The sequence below is a fragment of the Eptesicus fuscus genome, chromosome 12, assembly GCF_027574615.1.
Source record: "Eptesicus fuscus isolate TK198812 chromosome 12, DD_ASM_mEF_20220401, whole genome shotgun sequence".
NCBI classification, from domain to species: domain Eukaryota; kingdom Metazoa; phylum Chordata; class Mammalia; order Chiroptera; family Vespertilionidae; genus Eptesicus; species Eptesicus fuscus.
The window spans coordinates 2,687,978-2,713,620 of record NC_072484.1 but is presented as its reverse complement, the minus strand read 5'-3'; the positions used below and the strand labels follow the sequence as shown (position 1 = coordinate 2,713,620).

Genomic DNA, 25,643 nt, shown 5'->3' with positions numbered 1-25,643 from the left:
CAATGCACACACACTCACACATGCACACCTCCCACATGCATACACACACACACACACAAACATACATTTAGTGTTGGTTTTGACAGACACAGCAGAGATGTCTTTCATTTTCAATAGTTTTACTATATACATGTGTTTTTCTTGAGGGGATGGATAATACATAATCCTCAATGTAAATCATTATCCTATCTAACAAATCCTATCTACTAAAGAGGGAATATGCTAATTGACTGCCCTGCCCTCAAAGATGGCGGCGTCCACAGCCACAAGATGGCGGTGCCCAGTCCCCTCAGCCCTGCTGGGGTGGCAGGCACACGGCAAGGCCTGACCCCACGTTGGCCCGGTGGCTCTGCACACCTGCCTCTGAAGTCCCCCAGTCCCTTCAGTCCCCCAGCCACCCAGGGCCGGCCTGAGGTGCAGGCAAGCCTTGGATGGTGGCTGCCTAGCTGTCCAGAGCTGCCCAAGGCTCAGGTAACCAGGGCCGGCTGAGGTTTGCACTGCCGGCAGTGGCAGCAGCAGAGGTGTGATGGAGCATTGCCTTCCCCTGATTGTCTGGTTGCCTTCCGCCCCTGAGGGCTCCTAGACTGTGAGAGGGGGCAGGCCAGGCAGAGGGAAGCCCCCTCCAGTGCATGAATTGTCATGCACTGGGCCTCTAGTGTAAACACAAAGTACCAAGTTCTATTATTTTATTGATTACTAGAGGCCCGATGCATGAAATTCGTGCAAGAGCAGGCCTTCCTTCCCCCAGGCTGCCGGCACCAGCTTTCCTCTGGCACCCAGGACCTGGGTTTCCCTTGCAGCCCCGGTTTCATCCTGAAGGTCATCCAGAAGGATGCCCAGTCTAATTAGCATATTACGCTTTTATTATTATAGACTGGAGGCCCGGTGAACAAAATTTGTGCACTTGGGGGAGGTCCCCCAGCCTGGCCTGCACCCTTTCACAGTCCAAGAGCCCTTGGGGGATGTCCAACTGATGGCTTAGGCCCACTCTTCCTGGGGAGCAGGCCTAAGCCGACAGTCGGACATCCTTAGCACTGTCACAGAGGCGGGAGAGGCTCCCACCACTGCTGCTACACTGGCCAGCCATGACCCCGGCTTCTGGCTGAGTGGTGCTCCCCTGTGGAAGCACACTGACCACCAGGGGGCAGCTCCTGCATTGAGCATCTGCCCCCTGGGGGTTAGTGCGTGTCATATTGACTGGTCATTCCGCTGTTCAGTCGATTTGCATATTAGCCTTTTATAATATAGGACTTGAAGCCCAGTGCACAAAATTCATCCACGGGGGAGGAGGGGTGGTGGGGATGTGTCCCTCAGCCCTGCCTGCACCCTCTCCAATCCATCCCTCTTGCAATCCGGGACCTCTGGCTCCTACCTGCTCTGTTTGCCTGCCTGATCGCCCCTAACCGCCTCTGCCTGCCATTCTGATCGCCCCCTAACTGCTTCTCTGCCGGCCTAATCACCCCTAACTGCCCCCTCCCCCCCTTGCCGGCCTGATTGCCACCTAACTGCCCCCTCTTGCTGGCCTGATTGCCCCCTAATTACCCCTCCCACTGACCTGATTGCCCCCTAACTGCTCCCCCCTCCTGAATTGATCACCCCCTAACTGCTCCCCCCTGCTGGCCTGATCTCCCCTAACTGCCCTCCCTTGCTGGCCTGATCACCCCCTTAACTGCTCCCTTGGCAGCCTGTTCGCCCCATAACTGCTCTCCCCTGCAGGCCTGATCATCCCTAACCACCTCTGCCTCAGCCTCTGCCACTGTGGCTTTGTCCGGAAGATGTCTGGTCTAATTAGCATATTACCCTTTTATTAGTATAGATTGTAAGATAAAGTCCAAAAATAAGGGGGGAAAAAGAGAGAAAAACAAACAAACGAAAAAAACCAGAAAGAAGCCCCTGGGAATCCCACCACCCATTAACACTTGGTGTATCACACACATGTGCACGTCAGTGCATCTGTGCTTGGCCTCAGCAGACAGTGTGACCCCTTTGTTCATTTCATGGCTTACATGTCCCCATCATTGGTGACACGAGGGCAGAAGTCTTTGGTCAGTTCTCCTGTAATTACATAAGGAAAGTGGTAATTATAAATTGAGATGTCATGAACAAGAAATTATATTTATCAACTAAAATCAGTTCTCTCTCTCCCCCCACCCCCCAATTCTTCATGATTTGCCTTTCTACCTGACCTGATTCTAGTAAGCATGTCCCCTGCTAATCAATGTCATTTTCATTTCTAAGGTCAGCCTCATCAACAGCCTCCGACAAGAAACCGTGGACCTGGCTAAACAAACACAGGTGGGCCTGGAAGTCAGCGCCGTTACCAACCCCACCAGGCTCCCCTGGCCTGGGAGGTAGCGTGGTTTGCGCTGCTCATACCCATGTGCTGTTTGGTTGGCAGAAATGAGTTCGTAACTCAGTGTGGGCTTTCAGAATCAGAGGGACTGCCCAAGGGTCGCAGATGGGGCCTTGATGTCTAATTAGAATATGAGCAAGTGGTGAACATCAGAGGTCAGGCGATCCACGCCATCTTCTCTGTGGCATTTACACAGAGGGGACTGATATTCCCAGCATGGTGTGGCACACAGGGCTGCAGACCGGTGCTCAGGCCACCTCAGGGTCATGTCCTTCCTCTTGTTCTTGTGATCAACTCACTTTCTAATGAGGTCTTTCTTTCTTTCTTTCTTTTTTAAGTACTTTTCTCTGGCCCTGGACAATTTTGCACAGTGGTTAGAGTGTTTTGGCCCAGGTTCAATTCCTGGTCAAGGGCATGTATGTACCTCGGTTGCAAGCTGGATCCCTGGCCTGGTAGGGGCACATTGGGAGGCCACCAGTCGATGTGTCTCTCCCACATCAATGTTTCTCTCTCTCCTTCTCACTCCCCTTCCCCTTCCACTCTAAAAGCAATGGAAAAATATCCTTGAGTGAGGCTTTTAGAAAAGTACATTTTTCTGCATAAAGATTAACGTGGCGATAAACTAGGCTCACTTGTCACAAGTAGGCAGTAACTGTAAAATATATAGGTAATACAAACAAGACCGCAGTGTTAAATTCTACTTGTATTCTCTTGCCTGACAAGTCTCTGACCCTAATGCTGTGCCTACGTCTTGCTCTCTCTGTCTGGGTTACCAGGGGGATCAGTAGAGAGAGAGGTAGCCCTGGATGGAGGCTTCCGCCTCAGTGATTTCAGACAGAGCGGAGCACCCTTCTCGTTCATTCTGTTTGGTCTGCCACAGGCCAGGGCTAGGCACACGACAGGCAGTGGTCTCCCAGGCTCTGTCTCTGTGGCCCCTAAAATGACCGCATGGACCCTGGGGGCACTGGTGGCCGTGCCTCGCAGTTTAGGAAGGGCCCCGAGGTTGGTAAGAGAACAGGCGCGTTTCATTTCTAAGCCTCCGAGGCTGTTGTGAGGATGAGAAAGGATGCGTGGAGGGACTGCCAGCGCCTGACCGCATCACTGCCTTGCCCTAAGCACTGTCACTGCGTCTCCAGGGGGAGAGCCACCGGCCTCTGCGGCGAAGCAAGAGGAGATGGGTTGTCACCACCTTGGAGCTGCAGGAGGAAGATCCCGGACCCTTTCCCAAGTTAGTTGGAGAGGTAAGGCAGCTGCTCCTCCTCGGGAAAGGCCCCGACGGCCTGGATGAAGCGGGGCCCGGGCGGGAGGATGAAGCTGTGGCAGCCAGGTGGCCATGAGGCCGGGGGTGGTGCTCGGAGAGACCCTGGGCTGTGCTCCCCATGCCTGCCTCTGCCTGAGTGGTGACTTCTCCACGGAAGGTCGCCGAGAAAGTGAGGGTCACATATGTCAATGGGCTGGTTAATTCTAGCCTGCAGACCTGCTTTATTTAACCCATGTGGAGTCTTTTTTAAAAATTCATTATTTAAAAACAAGGAGATTGTGGTTACCAGAAGCTGGGGGGTGGGGGTAAAAGTGAGATTAAAATAAAAAAAGGAAAGTAGAACCGTGGGTGCCAGGGGTGTGGGAGGGCATCTCGGGAGAGTGTTTAATCGGGACAGTGTCACTTTTGCAAGATGAAAATGTTCTGGAGATGATGGTGCTGACGGCGGCACAGTGACATGAATGCACTTAACAGCACTGAACTGCGCACTGAAAAACAATTACGATAGTAAGTTTTTTGTTGTTATTTTAGCACAGTGAAAACATTAGAAAACATAGGGAGACTGTATTAGAAGTTCTGTTTTCTAGAGGCTTTTTAAAAACCGTAAAACCTGACCACGTGGAGCCATTTTCACATGGCAACAATGAGATGGGGCTTGAGGTATCCAGAATGCCACAGTCCCCACCACTCCCTACTGTCTCCCACTCTGAAGTTGAGGATCAACTGAGGCACCAAAGAAGACATACAGTGCTGTCAGAATGCCAGAATTCTTACACATGGCCCGGGCGTGTATTCCACCGCCTCCTGGCCGTGATGGGCTTCTGAGTTACACAGAGTGCTTGAGTCCCCTCTGCCTGATTCCTAGAAAAAAATTGAGAGTAACTCATTTTCACAATGTTTATAAAAACAGCATCTGCCTACTATGATAAACCTATGGGAAGTTTTCAAGGCCCAGTGGTTAAAAGTGTAAACTCCCAGGGGTCGGAGCGCATGTCCCAGACGTACCGCGTGCTCCCTCTATTAGAAACCCTCGTTGTTTCCTCAGAGTACTACAGGGTCAATGACTTGCCTCCGTTAAGGGCTGTTCTGAGAAGAAGTAGGTCAGGATGGGTGAGGCTTGCAGTGCGCGGGCTCACTCTGCTCTCTTCTAAATGTCAGCTGTGTGGCTATGACTTGTCTTTCCCTGGTCGGACAGCCGGCATCCACGAATGGGTATGCATGTTTTCAGACACTTCTCTACAGTTTCACCACAGGAATCTGTGTTAGCAGAATGGTCACACTCTGCACGCAGCTTCTGCTTCACCATGGGCCACGCCCATACCTGGGGAGGAGCATGGGCATCCAGGTCACATGATTCTTTCCATGTGGCTGCACATTGATGCTGCTTGTGACTTCTCACAGTTAACAGTCACCTTGTTCCTTGTTCTTGCACCTTTGCTGTGTGTGGCTCTTCGCCGATGCCTCTGAGTCTCGGCCTTGGTAAATGACATGCAAAGTGGTTTATGCTCATTGTTTTTCTTAATTTTTTCTCCTTCCAGCTGTTAAATAATATGTCAGATAACATGGCACTAATGTATTTAATCAGTGGACCTGGTGTGGATAAATATCCGGAGATTGGTTTGTTTTCTATAGAAGATCATGCGAATGGAAAAATCTATGTTCACCGCCCTGTTGACCGAGAGACAACGCCATCTTTTACGGTACCTAAAATTTGATTCTGTAAATCTCTGGCTGGAATCATGTATGTGTAGCATTATCTGAGCTGTGTGTCAGGTTCCGGGAGTTGGATGCGTTATTATACACCTCGGAGAGCTTTAGAAGTGTGCACGGACCCAGAGGTGAATGTTGTACTCTTTAGTCTGGACGTTGGCTTTGTAACGATTTCTGTGTCTATGTGAACTGCTACCCTCATGCCTTCTACTGACCAGTATCCCAAGAGATCAGGATTTCACAGCATTAAATGAGCGAATTTATCCTCTGAGGAGTCACAGTTAAAATCTATGGAGAGAGGCACAGTCAGACCCCTGGGTTGCCTGATAACTGATGAGTGAGCAACTGCACACCTGATGACAGTTTCTTAGCATGAATCCAGGTATTTTTTATGCTCCCACCACCCCAATGCCACGGTCCACTGTGACCTTGAAATTCAGGTTCTAAACCAGGAAAGGCAATGGGAAAGGGAAATGCCTGAAGCACAAGGGGCTGGATCACAGTTGCTGCTTAACCTTCTAGGAGAATCATAGCAAGATGGCTTTTTTCTGTTTTGCCTTCGGCTAGAAACCGGGCTTGGTCCTCCACCTGCCTGGCTATATATTAACTCCTTCGGGGTGGGAAGGTGTTAACATCAGAGAGAAGCGATATAAGTAGCTTTTCTTCAGTGACCTCAACATATTTATATACATAAGAAAATATATTCCCTTAATTCACTGGCAGGTTCTGCATCTCTAACTTATAAACAGGCAGAAAGTATCCCCAAATTCTGAAAGACATGCAAAGACAACTCCACACAAACCCTGTCCCATCCACATAACCTGCAGAGTCTGGTAAGAGAAGGAAAACAGGTCACGGTGGAGTCCTCGTGTTTAATGAGTGCAGATCACCCAGGGGGCTGGTTAAATGCAGACGCTGGGCCAGTAGGTGAGGCAGGGCCTGAGACTGCATCTCTGACAGGCTCCCTCCAGTAGATGTGTCTAGACACTGAGAACAGAGGACCTAGAATGTTAAAATCATAGTGACCTGTGCAAGGGCAGAGCACACATTTAGTGCCCGTGGTTTTTCTTTTCTGGGTATTGTTTGCTTTTAATAGCTTTAGTGAAGTCTTAAGGGTTGTTTTCTGAAACTTGAGGTCCAGATGGAAAAGCTTGGCATGTCGCAGATGGGTCCCAGGCACCATTTAGATCAGAAAGGGAAAATGTGGGGACACGAAAGACATCCCCATGGTTCTTCCCATGGAGATTTCCAGGCCCAGTGCTTGCACCTCCCTGGCTTCATCAAACCCATTTACCCACCTGCTCACAGGTGTCCTTTCAGAGGGATTTTTGCGACAGTTGGCTAGTCGGTCCTCTTATTTGACTGAAAACCTGCAGGAAGGAAGATACAGTTAGAAACTCTAAGGCGTGCCCCCCCATCCCAGCCCCCATGGCTCTCTGTCCCATTACTCTGGTTTTTCTCTCCAATTCTCTGCATTCCATGAAATGTGTACTTCTGTGTTTGAGTGCCTTTTGAAGTTCAATCTCCATTAGAATGTAGGTCCTAAGAGCGGTGAGAACCTGTCTTATTCATTGCCATGACCCCAGCATCAAGAAGAGAGCCCTGTACATAGTAGGTCCTCAGTTAATCATGTTGGATGAATAAATGCACACAGAAAAATGTAGGCTCTGCCTTCCAGGGTGTTGTGGGTTGAACTGTATCTTCCAAAAAGATGGGTTCAGGTCCTGACCCCTGGTACTGTAAATGTGAGCTTACTTGCATATAGAGTCTTCATAGATGTAAACAAATTAAGACAAGGTCATTCTGGGTTACTGTTGTGGTGGGTCCTAACTCAGTGACTGGCATCCTCATGAGAGGAGGGAGATTTGGACACAGAGAAAGACACGGGGAAAGGCCATGTAAAGCTCGGCACAGAGACTGCAGTGGGGCATTTGTAGACCGGGGAACACCAAGGACTATTGACAACCACCACAAACCGGAGGCAGATTCTCCCTCAAGGCCTCCAGCAGGAACCAGCCCTGCCCACACCTCAATTTTGGTTCTGTGAAAGATTGAGTTTTTGTTGTAAGCCACACAGTTTGTAGTCCATTGCTCCAGCGGTCATAGGAAATGAACACACACGGGTTAGAAGATGTGGCGTGGCTGACAAGGAAGATGCCAACCTTCAGAAGTGGGACAGCTGAGAGACTTCCAGTCAAGACGGCAGTGTACATAAATGCAATACTCACATATTCCCACAACCACATCAAAATTACAACTAAAGCACAGAACAACCATCATTCAGAACAACCTGAAATTTGGCTGAACAGAAATCCTACAACTAGAGAATTAATGCATAATGAGACTGGTAGGAGGGACAGACATGTGGAACAGGCTGGTCCAACACCCACCTATGGTGTTTTCTTAATTGGGAGGGATATCTTGTCTGCATAGGTTTACATGAGGAGCAAGGAGTCCCAGCTCTATACTAGGCCCCTCAGCCCAGGGATCAAGTGCTGGGAAGAGAAGTTCCTGTAACTTCAGGTGGGAATTGTGGCTGAGCGACACAGAGACTACTGGAGTCTCAGTTGTTCCTCTTAAAGGGCCAGCACACAGACTTACTTAGACTCACTCCCTCTGAGCTCTAGCAGCTTGAAAGGAACCAGGGACATATGGGGAGGAACTAAATTATCTGGCATAAGAGCAAAGAACTAAGAGGAAGCTTTCTCCCAGACAAAAGTGCTGGCAGAGGTCACTGTTTCTATGCTGAGACCTCCCATACCACAGTGCTGACTGGCGGCACCATGTCTGAGTTTCCATCAACCTGGCCCACACTGTGCACCCCATCCTGGTAACTCCCTGAGGCCCTTCCCCACCCAATTTGAAGTCCCACTCAAGCTGTTTTCAGTGGTCTTTCCATGTGAATAGCCTGTCTTGGATCAGGCTTCAGACTTTTCTAAAATCTCTCAAACAAGCAGCAGCTGGCCTCAGAATGCCCCATACCTCTCAAGAGAAGGCCCCAGGCCCAGCACTAGCAGCAGCCTGCCTTGGTTCACAGCTTGGCCTCTCCTGGGCACTGGCAAGCCCAACACAAATAGCAGCCATCTGCAGATCACTCTGTAGCTTGTGCTGGGTGGCCCCAGGCAGGGCTCAGGAAGTAGCTGACTTTGAAACTCCTAGGAGACCTCAGAGCCAGGGGACCTAGTGATCAGCTTCAGACCATGCCAGATTACAACCCTACCACATCTAGGAGTGACACACTCAAGGGGCAGACTCGGTGAGTACCAAAGCCCCACTGAAGCAAGTCCTGCTCCACAGGGGCATCTCCTGCACAGGTTGTCCACACAGCTGATTGACCTGGGGGTCAATCCTTCCCAGTGATGCAAACAGCAAGTAAGGCTCAACTATAATAGGCCACAAAGGGGAGCACTTAGAGTACCCAGCTCAGGTGACTGGGGAGGCTGAGCCACTGAGCCCTACTGGACACATACTACATAAAGCCACTCTACCAATTCGAGGAGACATAGCAGCTCTACCTAATATATAAAAATAAACAGTGAAATGGCCAAAATGCAGAGACAAAGAAACTTCACAAATGAAAGAACAGAAGAAATCTGCAGAAAAAAACTAAATGAAATGAAAGCAAGCAAACTACCAATATTGAGTTCAAAACAATGGGTATAAAGATGATCAAGGAACTTAGTGATAACTGCAAGGAACTTAGAGAAATATCAACGACATAAAGAAGAACCAGTCAGAAATGAAGCATACACTAACTGAAATGAAGAATAATTTATAGGGAATCAACAGTAGAGTAGAGGATGCCGAGAATCATATCAGTGATTTGGAATATGAAGAAGCAAAAAACACTGAATCAGAACAGTAAAAATAAAGAAGAATAAAAAAAAGTAAATGAAGACAGTGGGGGACTTCAAGCGTACCAACATCCCCATCACAGAGGTGCTGAAAGGAGAAGAGAGGGAGCAAGAAGCTGAAAACCTATTTGAAAAAATAATGACAGAAAGCTTCCCTTACCTGGTGAAAGAAATAGACATACAAGTTCAGGAAGCTCAGAGAGTCCCAGAGAAGAAGAACCAAAAGAAGTCCATACCAAGACACATCATATTTAAAATGACAAAGGTTAAGACAAATGGAGAATCTTAAAAGCAGCAAGAGAAAAAGCAGGTTACCTATAAGGGAGCACCCATATAACTGTCAGTTGATTTCTCAACAGAAACTTTGCAGGTCAGAAGGGCATGGCAAGAAATATTCAAAGTGATGAGAAAATCAAGGACCTACAACCAAGATTACTCTACCCAGCAAAGCTATCATTTAGAATTGAAGGTCAGATAAAAAGCTTCACAGACAAGAAAAAGCTAAAGGAGTTCATCACCACCAACCAGTATTATAAGAAATGTTAAAGGACATTCTTTAAGCAGAAGAAGAAAAAAAGAAAAAGAAAATGGCAATAAATATGTATCAACAATTGAATCTAAAAATTAAAAAAAAAAAGAACAAGGAATCTAATGAACAAAATAAACTGATGAATAAAATAGAACCAGAAGTATGGAAACATGGAACAGACTGAAGAATCTCAGAGGGAAGTGGGGAGAGGCAGTGGGAAAAGATCCACCAAATAACTCATATGCATATAAGTATAACTTATGGACATAGATAATAGGGAGGTGAAAGCCTTGGGTGGGGCAGGATCCAGGTGATGGGGGCAATGAGGGGAAGAAAGGGGGGACATCTATAATACTCTCAACAATAAAGATGTAAAAAAAAAAGTGGGACAGCCAAGTGTCACGGGAGCACTATACAAATTGAGCGTTTGGGCTCAACCACCTGCCTTGGTGGAAGAATGCTGATCATTGTCTGCCCACAAAGACAGGTGCTGTTAAACATTAAGTAAGCTCAATGCAGTGGCAAAAAGACCTTTCTCGTGGCACTGGACAGTGAAGGAGTCACCAGAACCAGCCTCAACACTTCCAAGTCATGTTTGGGAGGTGGCAGGATCTGGGTGTGGGATGGGGGGTGCTAACTTCTTGTTAATTCTATGAACCTACGAGAAGCAGTGACACCAGGTTAGAACTGCTGTAAGATTTAAAATAAAGTTGAAAAGGGAAAAGATCTTTTTTTTTTTTTCTGTGCAGGAATCCTATCTATTCATATCAAAACATGCTCAATTTCATAGGATGCAAAAAACTAAAAAAAAAATCCATCCTTTTATGTTCCTCAAAATAACTTTTTGTTGATCTTCATCCCAACAGTTATCTTGACCTACTTATAATCTGTGCATCGAAGTGATATTGTATGTGTTTGGCACATAAGATGTTTCTTTTTGCTCATTTGAGTCTAAGAGCATAGACCTTGCATGTGTAATTTTAAATAGCCAGATGCCAATCCACCATGTCAATGCACCATGTTTCTCTGAGGATGGCAATCTTCCAGCTACAACACAAGGCTAAAGCCCTTTCCATATGCAGGAATTATCCCTGATGTCTCCTTTCTCCATTGTGATTCTGGTGGTTATTTGATTAGCGTCACCAAGCCAGGGGCTCTTCCACATTAACACAGTTCTCTGCTTCCCAGATTTACTTCGATGTTGTGAGTCGTTTGACAGGAAAGCACGTGGACAACTCCTTGATCTTCATCATCAAGATCAGTGATGTGAACGACCATGCGCCCCAGTTCCCCGAGAATGAATTCAATATCAGTGTGAGAGAGAGCCACGCAGCAGGTGTGTGTGCTGGTCTGTGGGCTGCCCTTCCTGTCCCCTGAAGGTTCTCCTGCCAATACTTGGGGCACTTGCTCCCAGTTGTCTGCAGGGAGGCAGTTCACTGGCCACATCCGGAGGGCCCAGGCTCTTGATCAGCATGAATGCTTGAGGTCTGCAGCCTTGTTTTTGTTGGCGATACAATGCTGAGTTCTCTGGAAGAGTCAATATGTAAATACAAATATCCTATACACTGAGTGGCCAGATTATTATGATCTCTGAATGCATAATAATCTGGCCACTCATTGTATATCCTATATAATAAAAGGCTAATATGCAAATTGTCCCCTCGACCAGGAGTTTGACCAGCAGGCAGGCCGGCCAACCACCCATGTCCCCTCCCCCTGGCCAGGCTGGCCGGACCCCACCCATGCATGAATTCATGCACAGGGACTCTAATATGTGTGTCTATCTATCTATCTATCTATCTATCTATCTATCTATCTATCTATCTATCTATCATGTGTATATGTATATATATATGTATATGTATATGTATATGTATATGTATATGTATATGCATGTATGTATGTATGTATGTATGTATGTATCTATCTATCTATCTATCCACACTGAGTGGCCAGATTATTATGTGTTCAGAGATCACAATAATCTGGCCACTCAGTGTATAATACAGATGTAATATGCAAATGGTCGTTACGCCGTGAAGCGTAACGACTGACAATATAACAACCGATCACGGATCAGCAGGAGGGTGGGGCAGCGAGCTACAAGTGGGCGGTAGAGAGCTACAGGAGGGAGGCAGGGCAGCAAGCTATGAAGGGGGTGACGGGGGGAGCTACAGGAGGGTGGGGCAGCAGGCGGAGAGCTACTGGAGGGTGGCAGCAAGCTACTGGCACATGGATTGGTGCGCAGGGCTACTAGTCCTATATAATAAAAGCCTAATATGCAAACTGTCCCCTTGGGCGGTCATTCGACCCAGAGACTAGGAGTTTGACTGTTTGCTATGATAAGCATTGACCACCAAGGGGTGGCGCAGAACATGGCAGGTGTTGGCAATGCGGGGCTGGCAGTGGGCAGTAGTGGAGGCGCTGCCGGCACTGATTGGCCCCAATGAGAGCCAGACTGTGGTGGGATGGTGGAGCAGGTGAGCAGGCAGTGCCAGGCCAAAGTGGGTGTGAGCCCAGGAACACAACTTGCTTTATAGCCAGGTTCAAACATTTTACACTGTAATCAAATATCTGTGAAGTGTTTTCCCATGCCTCAACTCATTTGATCCTCACAAAAGTCCTAGAGTAGGTAGATAGGAGACTTGGTGGAATCATATTTTCTTTTCATTAGCCAGAAAATGGAGATTTAGAAAGTTTAGAAACTTGACCAGACTGAAAATAAGTAAGAAATGGTGGACCTTAAAAATGACTTCAGGTTTTCTCACTGCACAGAATATAGTCAAACACTGCTACAGTTAAATATTTTACCCGTTGTTCTCCCTGTGTGATATCTATATATATAAAAGCCTAGGCAACTGTTATGACCAGACGACTGGCCAGTAGCTATGATGTACACTGACCACCAGGGGGAAGATGGTCAATGAAGGAGCTGCTCCCTGCTGTTCAGTGTGCTCCCACAGCCAACCTCCTGGGGCCGGACAACCTCCTGTGGTCCCTCCCCCTCCCCCGCCCCCCCCCTCCCCCTGGCCAGCTGGCCCCAATCAGGACTGGTCGAGATGGCACCAATCAGCCCCAAATGCCAGCCAGGCCAAGGGACCCCACCCATGCACAAATTCATGCACTGGGCCTCTAGTATAATAATAATCTGCTTCATGTTGATATTTACTGCTGTGTTGCTGACAATTACCTGAAAGAGAAGTTGAGGTGCTTCACTGGGCTGGAAAAAGTTTAGCTAAGTCAGAAAGCAGGTCTAATTAAGCAAGTTTATTCTATATCTATAAAAGGCTAAATTGACTCACACATGTGTGATACATATAAAACTCTCATTGGTGCCAATTGCACACGTGTGTTTTGATCTGTCATTGTCGATCGTGAATTTGGTTGACACTTCTATTATAGAGAAAGGGCAAATAGCAATGTTAACATATTTCTTCTAATTAACTTCCTTTCAATGTTCAAGAATCTGTGCACCAGGGCACTAGTCTAAAATAAAGCCAAATGAGGGAGAAAGACAGAGCTGGGCAGTGAGTTCCTGAACATCACTGTGATTTCTCACGTGGTGGGAAGTGCACCCACAGTTTGTGTTCCAATTTACTTCTCCACCAGCATCTATGGGAGTGGACGGTTCACCTTAGATGATTAGGTGCTTGCATGCTTTGTAAGTTTCTTGGCTGTTTCCATTTCTTCTTCCCCTTGCTTGTTCCTTTCTTTGTTCATTTCCATTAGTATGTTTCTCATTTTTCTTTTAGATTTTAACCTCCTCATTCTGTTTTAAGAATGTCTATGTCACCCAGCTTGCATGGTTCAGTGGTTGAGAATCGATCTATGAACCAGGAGATCAGGGTTCGATTCTTGGTCAGGGCACTTGCCCAGGTTATGGGCTCGATCCCTAGTGTGGGGCATACAGGAGGCAGCTGATCAATGATTTTCTCTCATCTTTGATGTTTCTTTTTCTCTCTTCCTCTCTGGAATCAATTAAAAATATTTTTTTAAAAAGAATGTGTATATCTGCCATGAATATTTTAAATATGTCCTTCTGGTTTATCATTTCCTTTTTAATTTTGTCTGTAGTTTTTGTTAGCCATGCAGTTAAAAGCCTATCTATCAATTCTGTCCTTTAAGTCTTCTGCATTTGCAATCATGGTCATATGATGATGATGTGAATATCCCTTTTTGTTTTGTCTGCTCCACCTACAGTTTAATTTTATATGCAAATATTTCAGCTACTCTGGTGTATGCCCCAATGCTGGTCAGCAAAGTGTCACCTTCCTATGGGTCCGATAGGCTGCCTTTAGCCAATAGTAACAATTTAAAAATTCTTCCAGGTCAGCCTATTCTTCAGATGTTAACGGTTGACTTGGATGAAGAAAACACTCCAAATTCTCAAGTCCTTTACTTCCTCATTTCACAAACACCGTTACTGAAGGAAAGTGGCTTCGAGATCGACCGTGAGAGTGGAGAAATCCGACTCTTGGGATGCTTAGATTATGAGGTTATGTGGATTTTATTTTATTTTATTTATTTATTTTTTTTCCAATTTTTTTTTATTAAGGTATTATATGTGTACATATTTTACCATTGCCACCCCCCACCCCACTCCCATATATGCCCTCACCCCCCAGAGTTTTGCATCCATTGGTTATGCTTATATGCATGCATACAAGTCCTTTGATTGATCTCTTATCTCCCCCACCTCTCCCTAACTTTCCCCCTGTAATTTGACAGTCTGTTTGATGCTTTACTGTCTCTGTATCTATCTTTTTGTTCAAGTTTATAATGTTCTTTATTACCCATAAATGAGTGAGATCATGTGATATTTTTCTTTCATTGACTGACTTATTTCACTTAACATAATGTTCTCCAATTCCATCCAGGTTGCTGCAAATGATGAGAATTCCTTCTTTTTTATGGCAGCATAGTATTCCATTGTGTAGATGTACCACAGTTTTCTGATCGAGTCATCTGCTGATGGGCACTTAGGCTGTTTCCAAATCTTAGCTATGGTGAATTGTGCTGCTATGAACATAGGGGTGCATATATCCTTTCTGATTGGTGTTTCTAGTTTCTTCGGATATATTCCCAGGAGTGGGATTACTGGGTCAAATGTGAGTTCCATTTTCAGTTTTTTGAGGAAGCTCCATACTGTTCTCCACAGTGGCTGCACCAGTCTGCATTCCCACCAGCAGTGCACGAGGGTTCCTTTTTCTCCGCATCCTCGCCAACACTTGTCGTTTGTTGATTTGTGGATGATAGCCATTCTGACAGGTGTGAGATGGTACCACATTGTTGTTTTGATTTGCATCTCTCGGATAATTAGTGACGTTGAGCATGTTTTCATGTGTCTCTTGGCCTTCCTTCTGTCTTCTTTTGAAAAGCTTCTATTTAGGTCTGTTGCCCATTTCTTTATTGGATCATTTATCTTCCTTTTATTAAGTTGTATAAGCTGCATGTAGATGTTGGAGATCAAACCTTTATCAGTGATGCCATTTGCAAATATGTTCTCCCATGCAGTAGGCCTTCTTGTTGTTTTGTTAATGGTTTCTTTTGCTGTGAAAAAGCTTTTTATTTTGATGTAGTCCCATTTGTTAATTTTCTCTTTAGCTTCCATTGCCCTAGGGGCAGTGTCAGTGAAGAATTTCTTTTGGCATATGTCTGAGATTTTGCTGCCTGTGGATTGCTCTAGTATTTTTATGGTTTCCCATCTTATGTTTAAGTCGTGTATCCATTTTGAGTTTATTTTTGTGTATGGCGTAAGTTGGTGATCAAGCTTCATTTTTTTGCATGTATCTGTCCAATTTTCCCAACACCATTTATTGAAGAGACTGTCTTGACTCCATTGTATGTTCATGCCTCCTTTGTCAAATATTAATTGAGCATAGTGGCTTGGGTCAATATCTGGATTCTCTATTCTGTTCCACTGATCTATATGTCTGTTCTTGTGCCAGTACCAGGCTGTTTTGAGAACAGTGGCTTTGTAATACAGCTTGAAATCTGGTATTGAGATCCCTTCTACTTTATTCTTCTTTCGCAGGATTGCTGTGGCTATTCGGGGTCTTTTTTCATTCCAGATGAATTTTTGGAGAGTTCTTTCAAGGTCGGTGAAATATGCCATTGGTATTTTAATGGGGAGTGCATTGAATCTATAGATTGCTTTGGGTAGTATGGACATTTTAATGATGTTGATTCTACCAATCCATGAACATGGTATGTTCTTCCATCTGTTTACGTCTTCCTCTATCTCTTTTTTCAGTGTCCTGTAGTTTTCCGTGTATAGGTCTTTTACCTCCTTAGTTAAGTTTATTCCTAGGTATCTTAATTTTTTTGGTGCGATGGTAAATGGAATTGCCTTTTTAGTCTCTCTGTCTGTAAGTCCACTATTGGTGTATAGAAAGGCCATAGATTTCTTGGCGTTAATTTTGTATCCTGCTACATTGCCAAATTCATTTATTAAGTCTATTAGTTTTTTGACGGAGTCTTTCGGATTTTTTATGTACAATATCATGTCGTCTGCAAATAAAGACAGCTTTACTTGTTCTTTTCCAATTTGGATGCCTTTTATTTCTTCTTCTTGTCTAATTGCAATGGCTAATACTTCCAGTACTATGTCAAACAGGAGTGGTGAGAGTGGGCATCCCTGTCTTGTTCCTGTTCTTAGGTGAAATGTTTTTAGTTTTTGTCCATTGAGTATGATGTTTGCTGTGGGTTTATCATATATAGCTTTTATTATGTTGAGGTATGAGCCTTCTATTCCCACCTTGTTGAGAGTTTTTATCGAGAAAGGGTGTTGGATTTTGTCAAATGCTTTTTCTGCATCAATTGATATGACTATGTGATTTTTATCTCTCAATTTGTTTATGTGATGTATCACGTTTATTGATTTGCGGATATTATACCATCCTTGCATTCCTGGGATAAATCCTACTTGGTCATGGTGTATGATCTTTCTGATGTACTGCTGGAGCCGATTTGCTAGAATTTTGTTGAGGATTTTGGCATCTATGTTCATGAGGGATATTGGTCTGTAATTCTCTTTCATTGTGTTGTCTTTATCTGGTTTTGGTATTAGGGTGATGCTGGCTTCATAGAAGGAGCTTGGAAGTGTTCCTTCCTCTTGAATTTTTTGGAATAGTCTGAGGAGGATAGGTTTTAGTTTTTCCTTGAATGTTTGGTAAAACTCTCCTGTGAAGCAATCAGGCCCCGGGCTTTTGTTTCCCGGAAGCTTTTTGATGACTGCTTCAATTTTGTCCATAGTTATTGGCCTATTGAGCTCTTTAGATTCTTCTTGATTGATTTTTGGAAGGTTATATTTTTCTAGGAATATGTCCATTTCCTCCAGGTTGTCCAGTTTGTTGGAATAGAGTTGTTCGTAGTATTTTGTAACAATCCTTTGTATCTCAGCGGGGTCTGTTGTTATTTCACCTCTTTCATTTCTGATTTTGTTTATTTGGGTCCTCTCTCTTTGCTTCTTGGTGAGCCTGGCTAGAGGTCCATCAATCTTGTTTATCCTTTCAAAGAACCAGCTCTTGGTTTTGTTGATCTTTTGTATTGTTTCTTTGGTCTCTATGTCATTTATCTCCGCTCTGATCTTTGTTATTTCCTTCCTTCTGGTTACACTGGGCTTTTCTTTCTGCTCTTTTTCTAGCTCTTTGAGTTGTAGGGTTAAGTAATTTATTACCATTGATTCTTGTTTTTTGCAATAGGCTTGTAGAGCTATGAACTTCCCTCTCAAGACTGCTTTCACTGTGTCCCATAGATTTTGGATTGTTGTGTTTTCATTGTCATTTGTTGCCATGATGTTTTTTATTTCTTCCTTGATCTCTCTGGTGACCCAGTCATGGTTTAATAGCATGCTGTTTAGTCTCCAAGTGTTTGATTTCTTTGGATTGTATTTATTGTAGTTGATTTCCAGTTTTATGCCACTGTGATCTGAGAAGATGCTTGATATAATTTCTATCTTCTTGAATTTGAAGAGACTTTGCCTGTGACCCAGCATATGGTCTATCTTTGAAAATGACCCATGTGCACTTGAGAAGAATGTATATTCTGTGGCTTTGGGGTGAAATGTTCTAAAGATGTCAATTAATTCCATCTGGTCTAGTGATTCATTTAGGATTGCTGTTTCTTTGCTGATATTTTGTTTAGAGGATTTGTCCAGTGGTGATAGTGGGGTATTAAAGTCTCCTACTATGATTGTATTGCTATTAATCTCTCCCTTGAAATCTTCCAGGAGTTTTTTTTTATGTATTTGGGTGCTCCTATATTGGGAGCGTATATGTTTACCAGAATTATTTCTTCTTGTTGGATTTCTCCCTTTAGTATTATGAAGTGGCCTTCTTTATCTCTTGTTATGGCATTTACTTTGAGGTCTATTTTGTCAGATATAAGTATTGCTACCCCAGCTTTTTTTTCATTTCCATTTGCCTGAAAGATATTTTTCCATCCCTTCACTTTCAATCTGTGTGAGTCTCTTGTTCTGAGGTGGGTCTCTTGTAGACAGCATATATATGGGTCGTGTTTTTTTATCCATTCAGCTACTCGATATCTTTTGATTGGAGCATTTAGTCCATTTACATTTAAAGATATTACTGAAAGGTATTTGTTTGTGGTCATATCTATTTTTGTGTCTATATTCCTTCTTACCTGTTTACTTCTTCTTTTTACAGTATTCCCTTTAGCAATTCTTGCATTGCTGGTTTGGTGGTGATAAACTCCTTAAGCCTTTTTTTATCTGCAAAGCTCCTGATTTCCCCTTCAATTTTGATTGATAGTCTTGCTGGATATAGTATTCTTGGATTCAGTCCTTTGCTTTGCAACACTTTGTATACCTCCGTCCATTCACTTCTAGCTTGTTGTGTTTCTGTTGAGTAATCATTTGACAATCTGATGGGTGTTCCTTTGTAGGTAACTCTCTGTCTCTCTCTTGTCGCCTTTAAGATTCTCTCTTTATAATTTATATTTGCCATTGAAATTATGACATGTCTTGGTGTGGGTCTTTTGGGGTTGATCCTGCTTGGGACTCTCTGTACTTGCGTAACTTTTATCTTTTCCATATCCGGGAAGTTTTCTGTCATTATTTCTTCAAATAGATTTTCTAATCCCTGCTGCTCTTCTTGTCCTTCTGGCAGCCCTATTATATGCATGTTACTTCGTTTCATGTTGTCCCGAAGCTCCCTTAGGCTTTCCTCCTGCTTTTTAATTTTTTTCTCCAATTGCTGTTGAGATTGAGCTTGTTTCTGTACCTGATCTTCTAACTCACTAATTTGGTCTTCTGTTTCTTGTAGTCTACTGTTGAAACTTTCCATGGTGTTTTTGATTGTAGCTATATCACTTTTCATTTCTTCCTGATTCTTGCATAAGTTGTTGATTTTCTCATCCATCCGATGTATAAATTCCACGACCATTACTCTAAACTCCTTTTCGGTCATGTTGCAAGCTTCAGTTTCACTGATTTCCTTTCTTGGCGACTCCACATTTTCTTTCCTCTGTGAGTTATTTCGTTTCCCCATTCTGGCTATCACCAGAAAGCTCAAGCTTCCGTTTGCGTGCACCTGGGCCGTGTGCTGTGGGGACTTCACTCCACCCGAGTTTCACTGAAGTGCTCTGACACTAGGACGTGTGGCTGCCTTTGGTTGGTGGGAACCAGACTTGCCCAGGGTCAGTGTCCCCAGTGTTCCGTGTGGTCTCGTGTGCACACTTATATTCAGGGGCCCTGTCTGCACCACACTGTTGGTATGTGCCGAAAATGAGATCCTTAGCATGTGCCAGGAGTCAGAGTTTCCCTGTGTCTGCACCAAGACTAGAGTGTCAGAGTCTCTGTTGCCTTGTGCGGTTTCTCGTTGAGACTCAGGGTCCCTATGTGTGCATGCACCAACAATTGGGGTCGCTGGCTCTTAGTGTGAATGCGCTGTGAGTCAGGGATCCTAGGCAGCTGTGTCCGGCGTGCCAAATTCCCTGAAGTGGAGCTGCGACCTGTGTGTGCTCTCTCTACTGAGCCAAACCGGCTAGGGCGCACACTCTTGATTTCCTGAAGGTGAGCTGGCTCTGTGCACTCTACAGGAGTCCCGGAAGGGGGGCGGAGTCTGTCCTGCGTACCAAATTCCCCAAAGGGGAGCCCCTCTGTGCAAGCACTAAGATTCCCTGAAGGGAGAGCCGTGACCCGCAAGCCAAATTCCCCCAAATTCTCCGAAGGGGAGCCCTCTGTGTGCACTGACAGATTTCCCCAACAGGGAGCTGATTCTCTCCTGTGCGCTGGAGCGCGCCAAATTCCCTGAGGGGGAGCGAGTCCCTGCGCAAAGCTCTGCGACTTGGGCAAGGGGCGGGTCTATCAGTTACTATGGCGCTATCCGCGCGCCTGTGGGGAGGGGGTAGGCTCTTTGACTCACGGAATTCTGCCGGGATGTCTGGATTCTTGTTGTTTGTTGGTCTGAAGCTGTGATAGCAGTTCTCTGTCCCCAGTGGCTGCAGGGTCCTGGTTTGTGTCAGAAGCCAGGATCCGAGTCTCAGGCAGCTCTGTTTCTCAAGATGGCGTGGTCTCCGCGTCCGCAACAGCCGCAGAGATGTGTCCGCTTTGTGCGCGGGGCTCCGCTGTCTAGGACTGCCCGGTTAGGCAGCCCCTTGGAAGACGTGCAGAATCTAACTGACCCTAGCTTATACACACACACACCACACACGTCTACACTCTCCTCTATGGGTTCCTCACTCACACTCTCTCTCTCCCTACCTTCCTGCCGGTCGCCATCTTTCTATTCCTGGATTTTATTTTAAAACAACAAAATGGTTATGTCTCTGACCCTGGGCACAGGATTGATGTGGCGCTGGGAAACCTTCTGGCTGGCTTGCTACTGAAATTCTAAAATGACATGTTCCTTTATTGAAATTCTAAAAAGACATGTTCCTTCCTTTCCCGCATCAGAGCTTAACTTCCCTTTCCTCCCCATATAGACTGCTCCTCGGTTTACACTACTAATCAGAGCGAGGGACTGCGGGGAACCGCCACTGTCGGCCACGGCCACGGTTCATGTCAGCGTGCAGGACGGCAACAACCACAGGCCCACGTTCACCCAGGAGAACGTAAGACCCGGCTGCCCCTGGCCCCAGTCCCGTCATGACGGCCCAAGTCCTAGGCTCAGTCCCTGAGGGAGTCCCTGTATCGCCCTGCATCCTGTAGTTCTCCAAAGTAACGGAAACGAGAGTCAAGAAGTGACCACGTGGCTAGAGACTCGTTTGATTTAGTCAAATGAACTGGCATGCTTTGCTACTTTGTGCCAGAAACTGTGCTCAGGACTTTTTTGCGCATAATTTCATTCTTAATTGCAGAACTACCTGTGATTTCTGTTCCTCACATGCAGACACCAAAGCCTCCAGGGAGGTCAGAGACGCCACACTCACTGTAGTTAGTGTGACCTTGAGAACCCCTCCAGGGGTTCTCAAGGTCACACTATTGACATTTGGGGGTGGGAAGTTTTCATTGGGGGGAATAGGCTGCCCATAGTATTGTAGGATGTTTAGCAGAAACCCTGCCCTCTACCCACTAGATGCCAGCAGTCCTCCCCCCCCCCCACCCCAAGTCATGGAAACCAAAAGTGTCTGCAGATATTGTCACACGTCCCCTGGAGGGGAGAGCTGCCCCGGTGAGAAGTCTAAACCTGGGCTTTCCCCGTGTTCAGGGCTGGAGGGGAAGACGAGCAGGTGTGCCAAGCCCGGCCTCCGTCACCTGGTTTATCATTGGTGCTCCAGGTAGAATGTGACATGCTACACAGTCCCCAGGCTGGACGTGTGGACCCTGCCCCAGGCCCCGGTGGAAATGCCACACCACTGCGGGCACTGCAGGACTGCCGGGAGGGGAGTGAGAACTGCCCAGCATTGTTTTCCTTTCGTCCCCATTTTTTACTTTTCCATATGAATTTATAAAGGAAAATACCCACTGTATCTCTATTTTCTTCTGGCCTCTCCCCCAGCCCCCACCTGCACCCCTCAAGAACCCCCCCATCCCCCCGCCAATCATCCATTCCCTGGGGATGGGGTTTTTGTTCATCTTGCTCATGGCACCTAAAACAGAATCTGGTACAGAAAAAAAGCTACAAATAACTTTTTAAAATACGTCACTTAAAACATTTTAAAAATTGTATGAACTAGAACTGACCTGTTTTTAATGAAAGCACCTCACCAAATAGTACAGAAAAACTGAAAAGTCATATTGGTCACGTGTGAGCCTTGTTTCCAGGCTCTTCTCTGGCTTGGTGCAAGCTGTGCTTTCAAAAGCAAGGCTGCAGAACCAAGCCCTGCCTTGGGATGGGCTCGCCTGCGCAGTGTCTTGCCCCCGGAAGTGTTAAATAGTGACCTACAAACACCAGAGGTCTGCGTTAGAAAGGACCTACGCAACCAAGGAGCTGTTTTAGGAGAGCTAGGATTTGGGAGCAGCATAAACTGGGATGTGTTGTCATTTTAAAAATTCTTGGACAAGTGGTGCATGCATTGGGCTGAAGAGCGTGCACTTGCAAAGCCCTCCGCTGCATGGGAAGGAGGACCAGGCCCAGGGAGGAGGGCGAGCTGCTTGTCATCCATGCTCTTTGCTGCGTCAGGCAGTTTCAAATCCCTTGAGGTTAAATTCACCAGCAAGAGAAACATCCAGATTGCAGTGTGGGGGCTGACATGTCCTTTCCTCTCTCCTTTTCCATTGCGTTTTTTCACCGCCATGACATGGAAATGGTGACTCCTCTCTCAGTACAAGATTCAGGTTCCTGAAGGCCGAGTCAGCCCGGGCGTGCTGCGTCTCCCGGTCCAAGACCGTGACTCGCCATTCACGTCAGCTTGGAGAGCAAAGTTCAACATATCCAATGGCAACGAAGAGGGACATTTTGACATTTCGACTGACCCTGAGACCAACGAAGGGATACTACATGTTATCAAGGTAAAGCAGCACAGAGCACACACGGGCTGGTGGCCGAGGATGCTGAGGCGGGAGCCAGTCTCGGGACCTCGCAGTGTCTGGAGCACTCGAGGCCCCAGCGAGGGGCCCGGCTGGCCCAGGACTTCTGAAGTAGGCCCTTGGCCCTTTGCCTTCCTGGCTCCTCCCACCAAATTAATATCAAATCAAAGATAACAGTTATTTTTGATAAGACTTTAAGTACTTTGACATTTAATATTTTTAAACAAAATTTAATAGACTTACATAGGCCTTAAATGTTTTCTTTCTGATAAAAATATCTGAAACATTTTCTCTCACCCCGAGTTCATCCGTTTCCTTCGAGACTAAACAAATAAGAACATTTCCACAAGCCCCCAAGAGCATCGAAGGCGCTGCCACTCGGCCTGCTGTGCCTCACAGAGCTGGCCCTGCAGTGACGTGTCATTGTCTCTACTGACAAGGACACCAGAGAGGTTGGGCCATTCTTGGGAAGTCACCCAGCAGGAGGAGGGTTCTGCCTGGGGCAGTCTGACTCCCAGGCCTTTAGTCTGAATTGCTCTCAGCTGGACCCCAGCATGACCAGCGCCTCTGGTGCAGGGCAGGTGAGCCCACTGGGGGTCAGGCTGGGTGGGATTGGGGCTGTCAGTGTGACAGGCTCTCAGGCGAGACACCACATGCCGGCTGAACTGCCTACTGACCCCAGCCTCTCAGTCCTCTAGGTCACTGGCCACCTTGTGCCCTGAATAACTATGGTCGTTAATATGCGTATTTCCTCCAGGCCCTCTGACTGGTTTCGCGCCAGGGCTGTCACATTAATGTTTCATTAGGCTACAGTTTTTGTTGCATTTTTCATTACCCCCTGACGGATGGTGGCTCTTTCCAGCCAGCATGGGGGAGGGGGGGAACTGCATAAGTGATTTGACAGTGGGCTGAGGACTGTCTGTCTTGATCATTATCAAAGACAAGGTAAATAGTAAGTGGAGTGCAGAGCCAGAGGGGCCTCTGGCTGAGCGAGGAGCAGCAGGTGCTAATGAGACCCTCTCTGTGGGCTGCAGGCTTTGGATTACGAAACTCATCCCACCTGCAGCCTGGTCATTGCCGTGGAAAACGAGGAGCTGCTCATCCCCTGCGAGGGCGGCGAGCTGGGGAAGCCCAGGAGGAGGACTGCAGCCAGCGCCACGGTGCTCGTGCAGGTGACAGACACCAACGACCCGCCAGTCTTCCACCCCAGGAGCTTGGTTGTCAGTGAGGTCGAAGGCGCCAGGCCTGGGACTCGCTTGGGAAGGTTTAATGCTACAGACCCAGAGGGAAGCGGCAGCCAGATAAGGTGAGAAGAGGAAGGAGAAAGGTGGCTGTTGAAGCAGAACAGCCACGCAGCTGGGAACAGTCCTGTCGGAAAACCAGTTTCTCTGGTGTGGTGCTGGGGTGACTCTATCTGTAATGAAAATTCCAGAAGCCCCCAGAAGGTCCCTGGCCCAGGTTCCATGCCTACTTCCTTCCACGGCATTCTCTGACCCACCAGGGGACTCACTTGCTCATTCCCTTTGCACCTAGAATATACTCTGTTGTTGTTGTTGGTCCTCACCTGAGCATGTTTTTCCATTGATTTAGAGAGTGGGCAGGGGGAGACAGGGGCAGTGAGAAGAAGGGAGGGAGGGAAACATCGATGTGAGACACAACTGACTGGTTGCCTCCTGCACTTGCCCTGATGGGGGCCTGGGACGAACTTGCAACCCAGGTACGTGCCCTTGGCCAGGACTCGAAACCAGTGTGCAGGCGGACGCTCTACCACTGAGCCATGCTGGCCAGGGCTGGAATAGACTCTTGAAAAGTCCTTTTCTTGTCTTAGAATACTTGCTCCTGTGTTTCCCAATTCCAGTGGGTGTGAATTGGCCGGCCTCTGGCTTCTGGACAACAGAGTGTTGTTTTTTTAAAAACTGTGGTAAAATGTATACGACATAAGGTTTACCATTTCAACTGCTTACCAGTGTGCAGTTCAGTGGCATTGAGCACATTCACAGTGTTGTATGACCATCACCACATCCATCCTAGAATTCCTCTCATCTTGTAAAACTGGAATGCTGCCCCCATCCCATCTAATAAAAGAGTAATATGCAAATTAACCATCACTCAGCTACACCCACAAGCCACACCCACCAGCCAATCAGGAGCGAGTGTGCAAATTAACCCCAACCAAGATGGCTGCAGCCATGGAGAGAGCAGAAGGCTTGGGTTTTCCTGGCAATGGAGGAAGCCAAGGTTTCTGCCTGCCCTGGCTGGCCCAGGCCTCCACTCAAGGCTACAAAGTTTCAATTATAGAAGATAAATAAATCCCAACAAAAATGGCTGCAGCCATGGAGCTGGAGAGAGCAGGAGGCTTGAGTTGCCTCCGGCGATGGAGGAAGCCAAGCTTTTGGCCTGCCTTGGCCTCTGCTTAAGTCTACGAAGTTTCAATTATAGAAGATAAATAAATCCCAGATATCAGGGCCTCCACTTGGGTCGCCTGGGGACATGGCCGGCCTGCAAACCACCACAGGCCCCTCACCCAGGCTGCCCCATGCCCCAAGGGAACCCACACCCTGATCCGGGACACCCTTCAGGGCAAACCAGCTGGCCCCCACCCGGGCAGCAGGCCTCTATCCTATCTATTAAAAGAGTAATATGCAAATTGACTGTCACTCCAACACACAAGATGACTGCCCCCATGTGGTCAAAGATGACTGACCCCATGTGGACACAAAATGGCCACCACAAGATGGCCAGCAGGGGAGGGCATTTGGGAGGGACCAGGCCTGCAAGGGAGGGAAGTTGGGAGCAATCAAGCCTGCAGGGGAGGGAAGTTAGGGGTGACCAGGCCAGCAGAGGAGGGAAGTTGGGGTGACTGGGCCTGCAGGGAAAGGCAGTTGGGGGGGACCCAGGCTTGCAGGGCAGAGCAGTTGGGGGGGGACCAGGCCTGCAGGGGAGGGCAGTTAGGGGTGACCAGGCCTGCAGGGGAGGGCAGTTAGGGGCAAACAGGCTGGCAGGAG

At 46.7% G+C, this 25,643-nt stretch overlaps 1 protein-coding gene across 1 annotated transcript in view; it reads left to right on the top strand.

Annotated features, from left to right (window-relative positions):
- The window catches only part of CDH26 (cadherin 26), a 50,578-nt gene that overhangs the window by 3,767 nt on the left and 21,168 nt on the right, over positions 1–25,643 (top strand). Inside the window, exons 2-9 of the mRNA XM_054724236.1 lie at positions 2,239–2,324; positions 3,486–3,594; positions 5,153–5,314; positions 10,896–11,043; positions 14,036–14,202; positions 20,652–20,780; positions 22,435–22,620; positions 23,673–23,944. Coding sequence (XP_054580211.1) covers positions 2,239–2,324; positions 3,486–3,594; positions 5,153–5,314; positions 10,896–11,043; positions 14,036–14,202; positions 20,652–20,780; positions 22,435–22,620; positions 23,673–23,944 — 1,259 coding nt within the window. The remainder of the gene's footprint in view (positions 1–2,238; positions 2,325–3,485; positions 3,595–5,152; positions 5,315–10,895; positions 11,044–14,035; positions 14,203–20,651; positions 20,781–22,434; positions 22,621–23,672; positions 23,945–25,643) is intronic.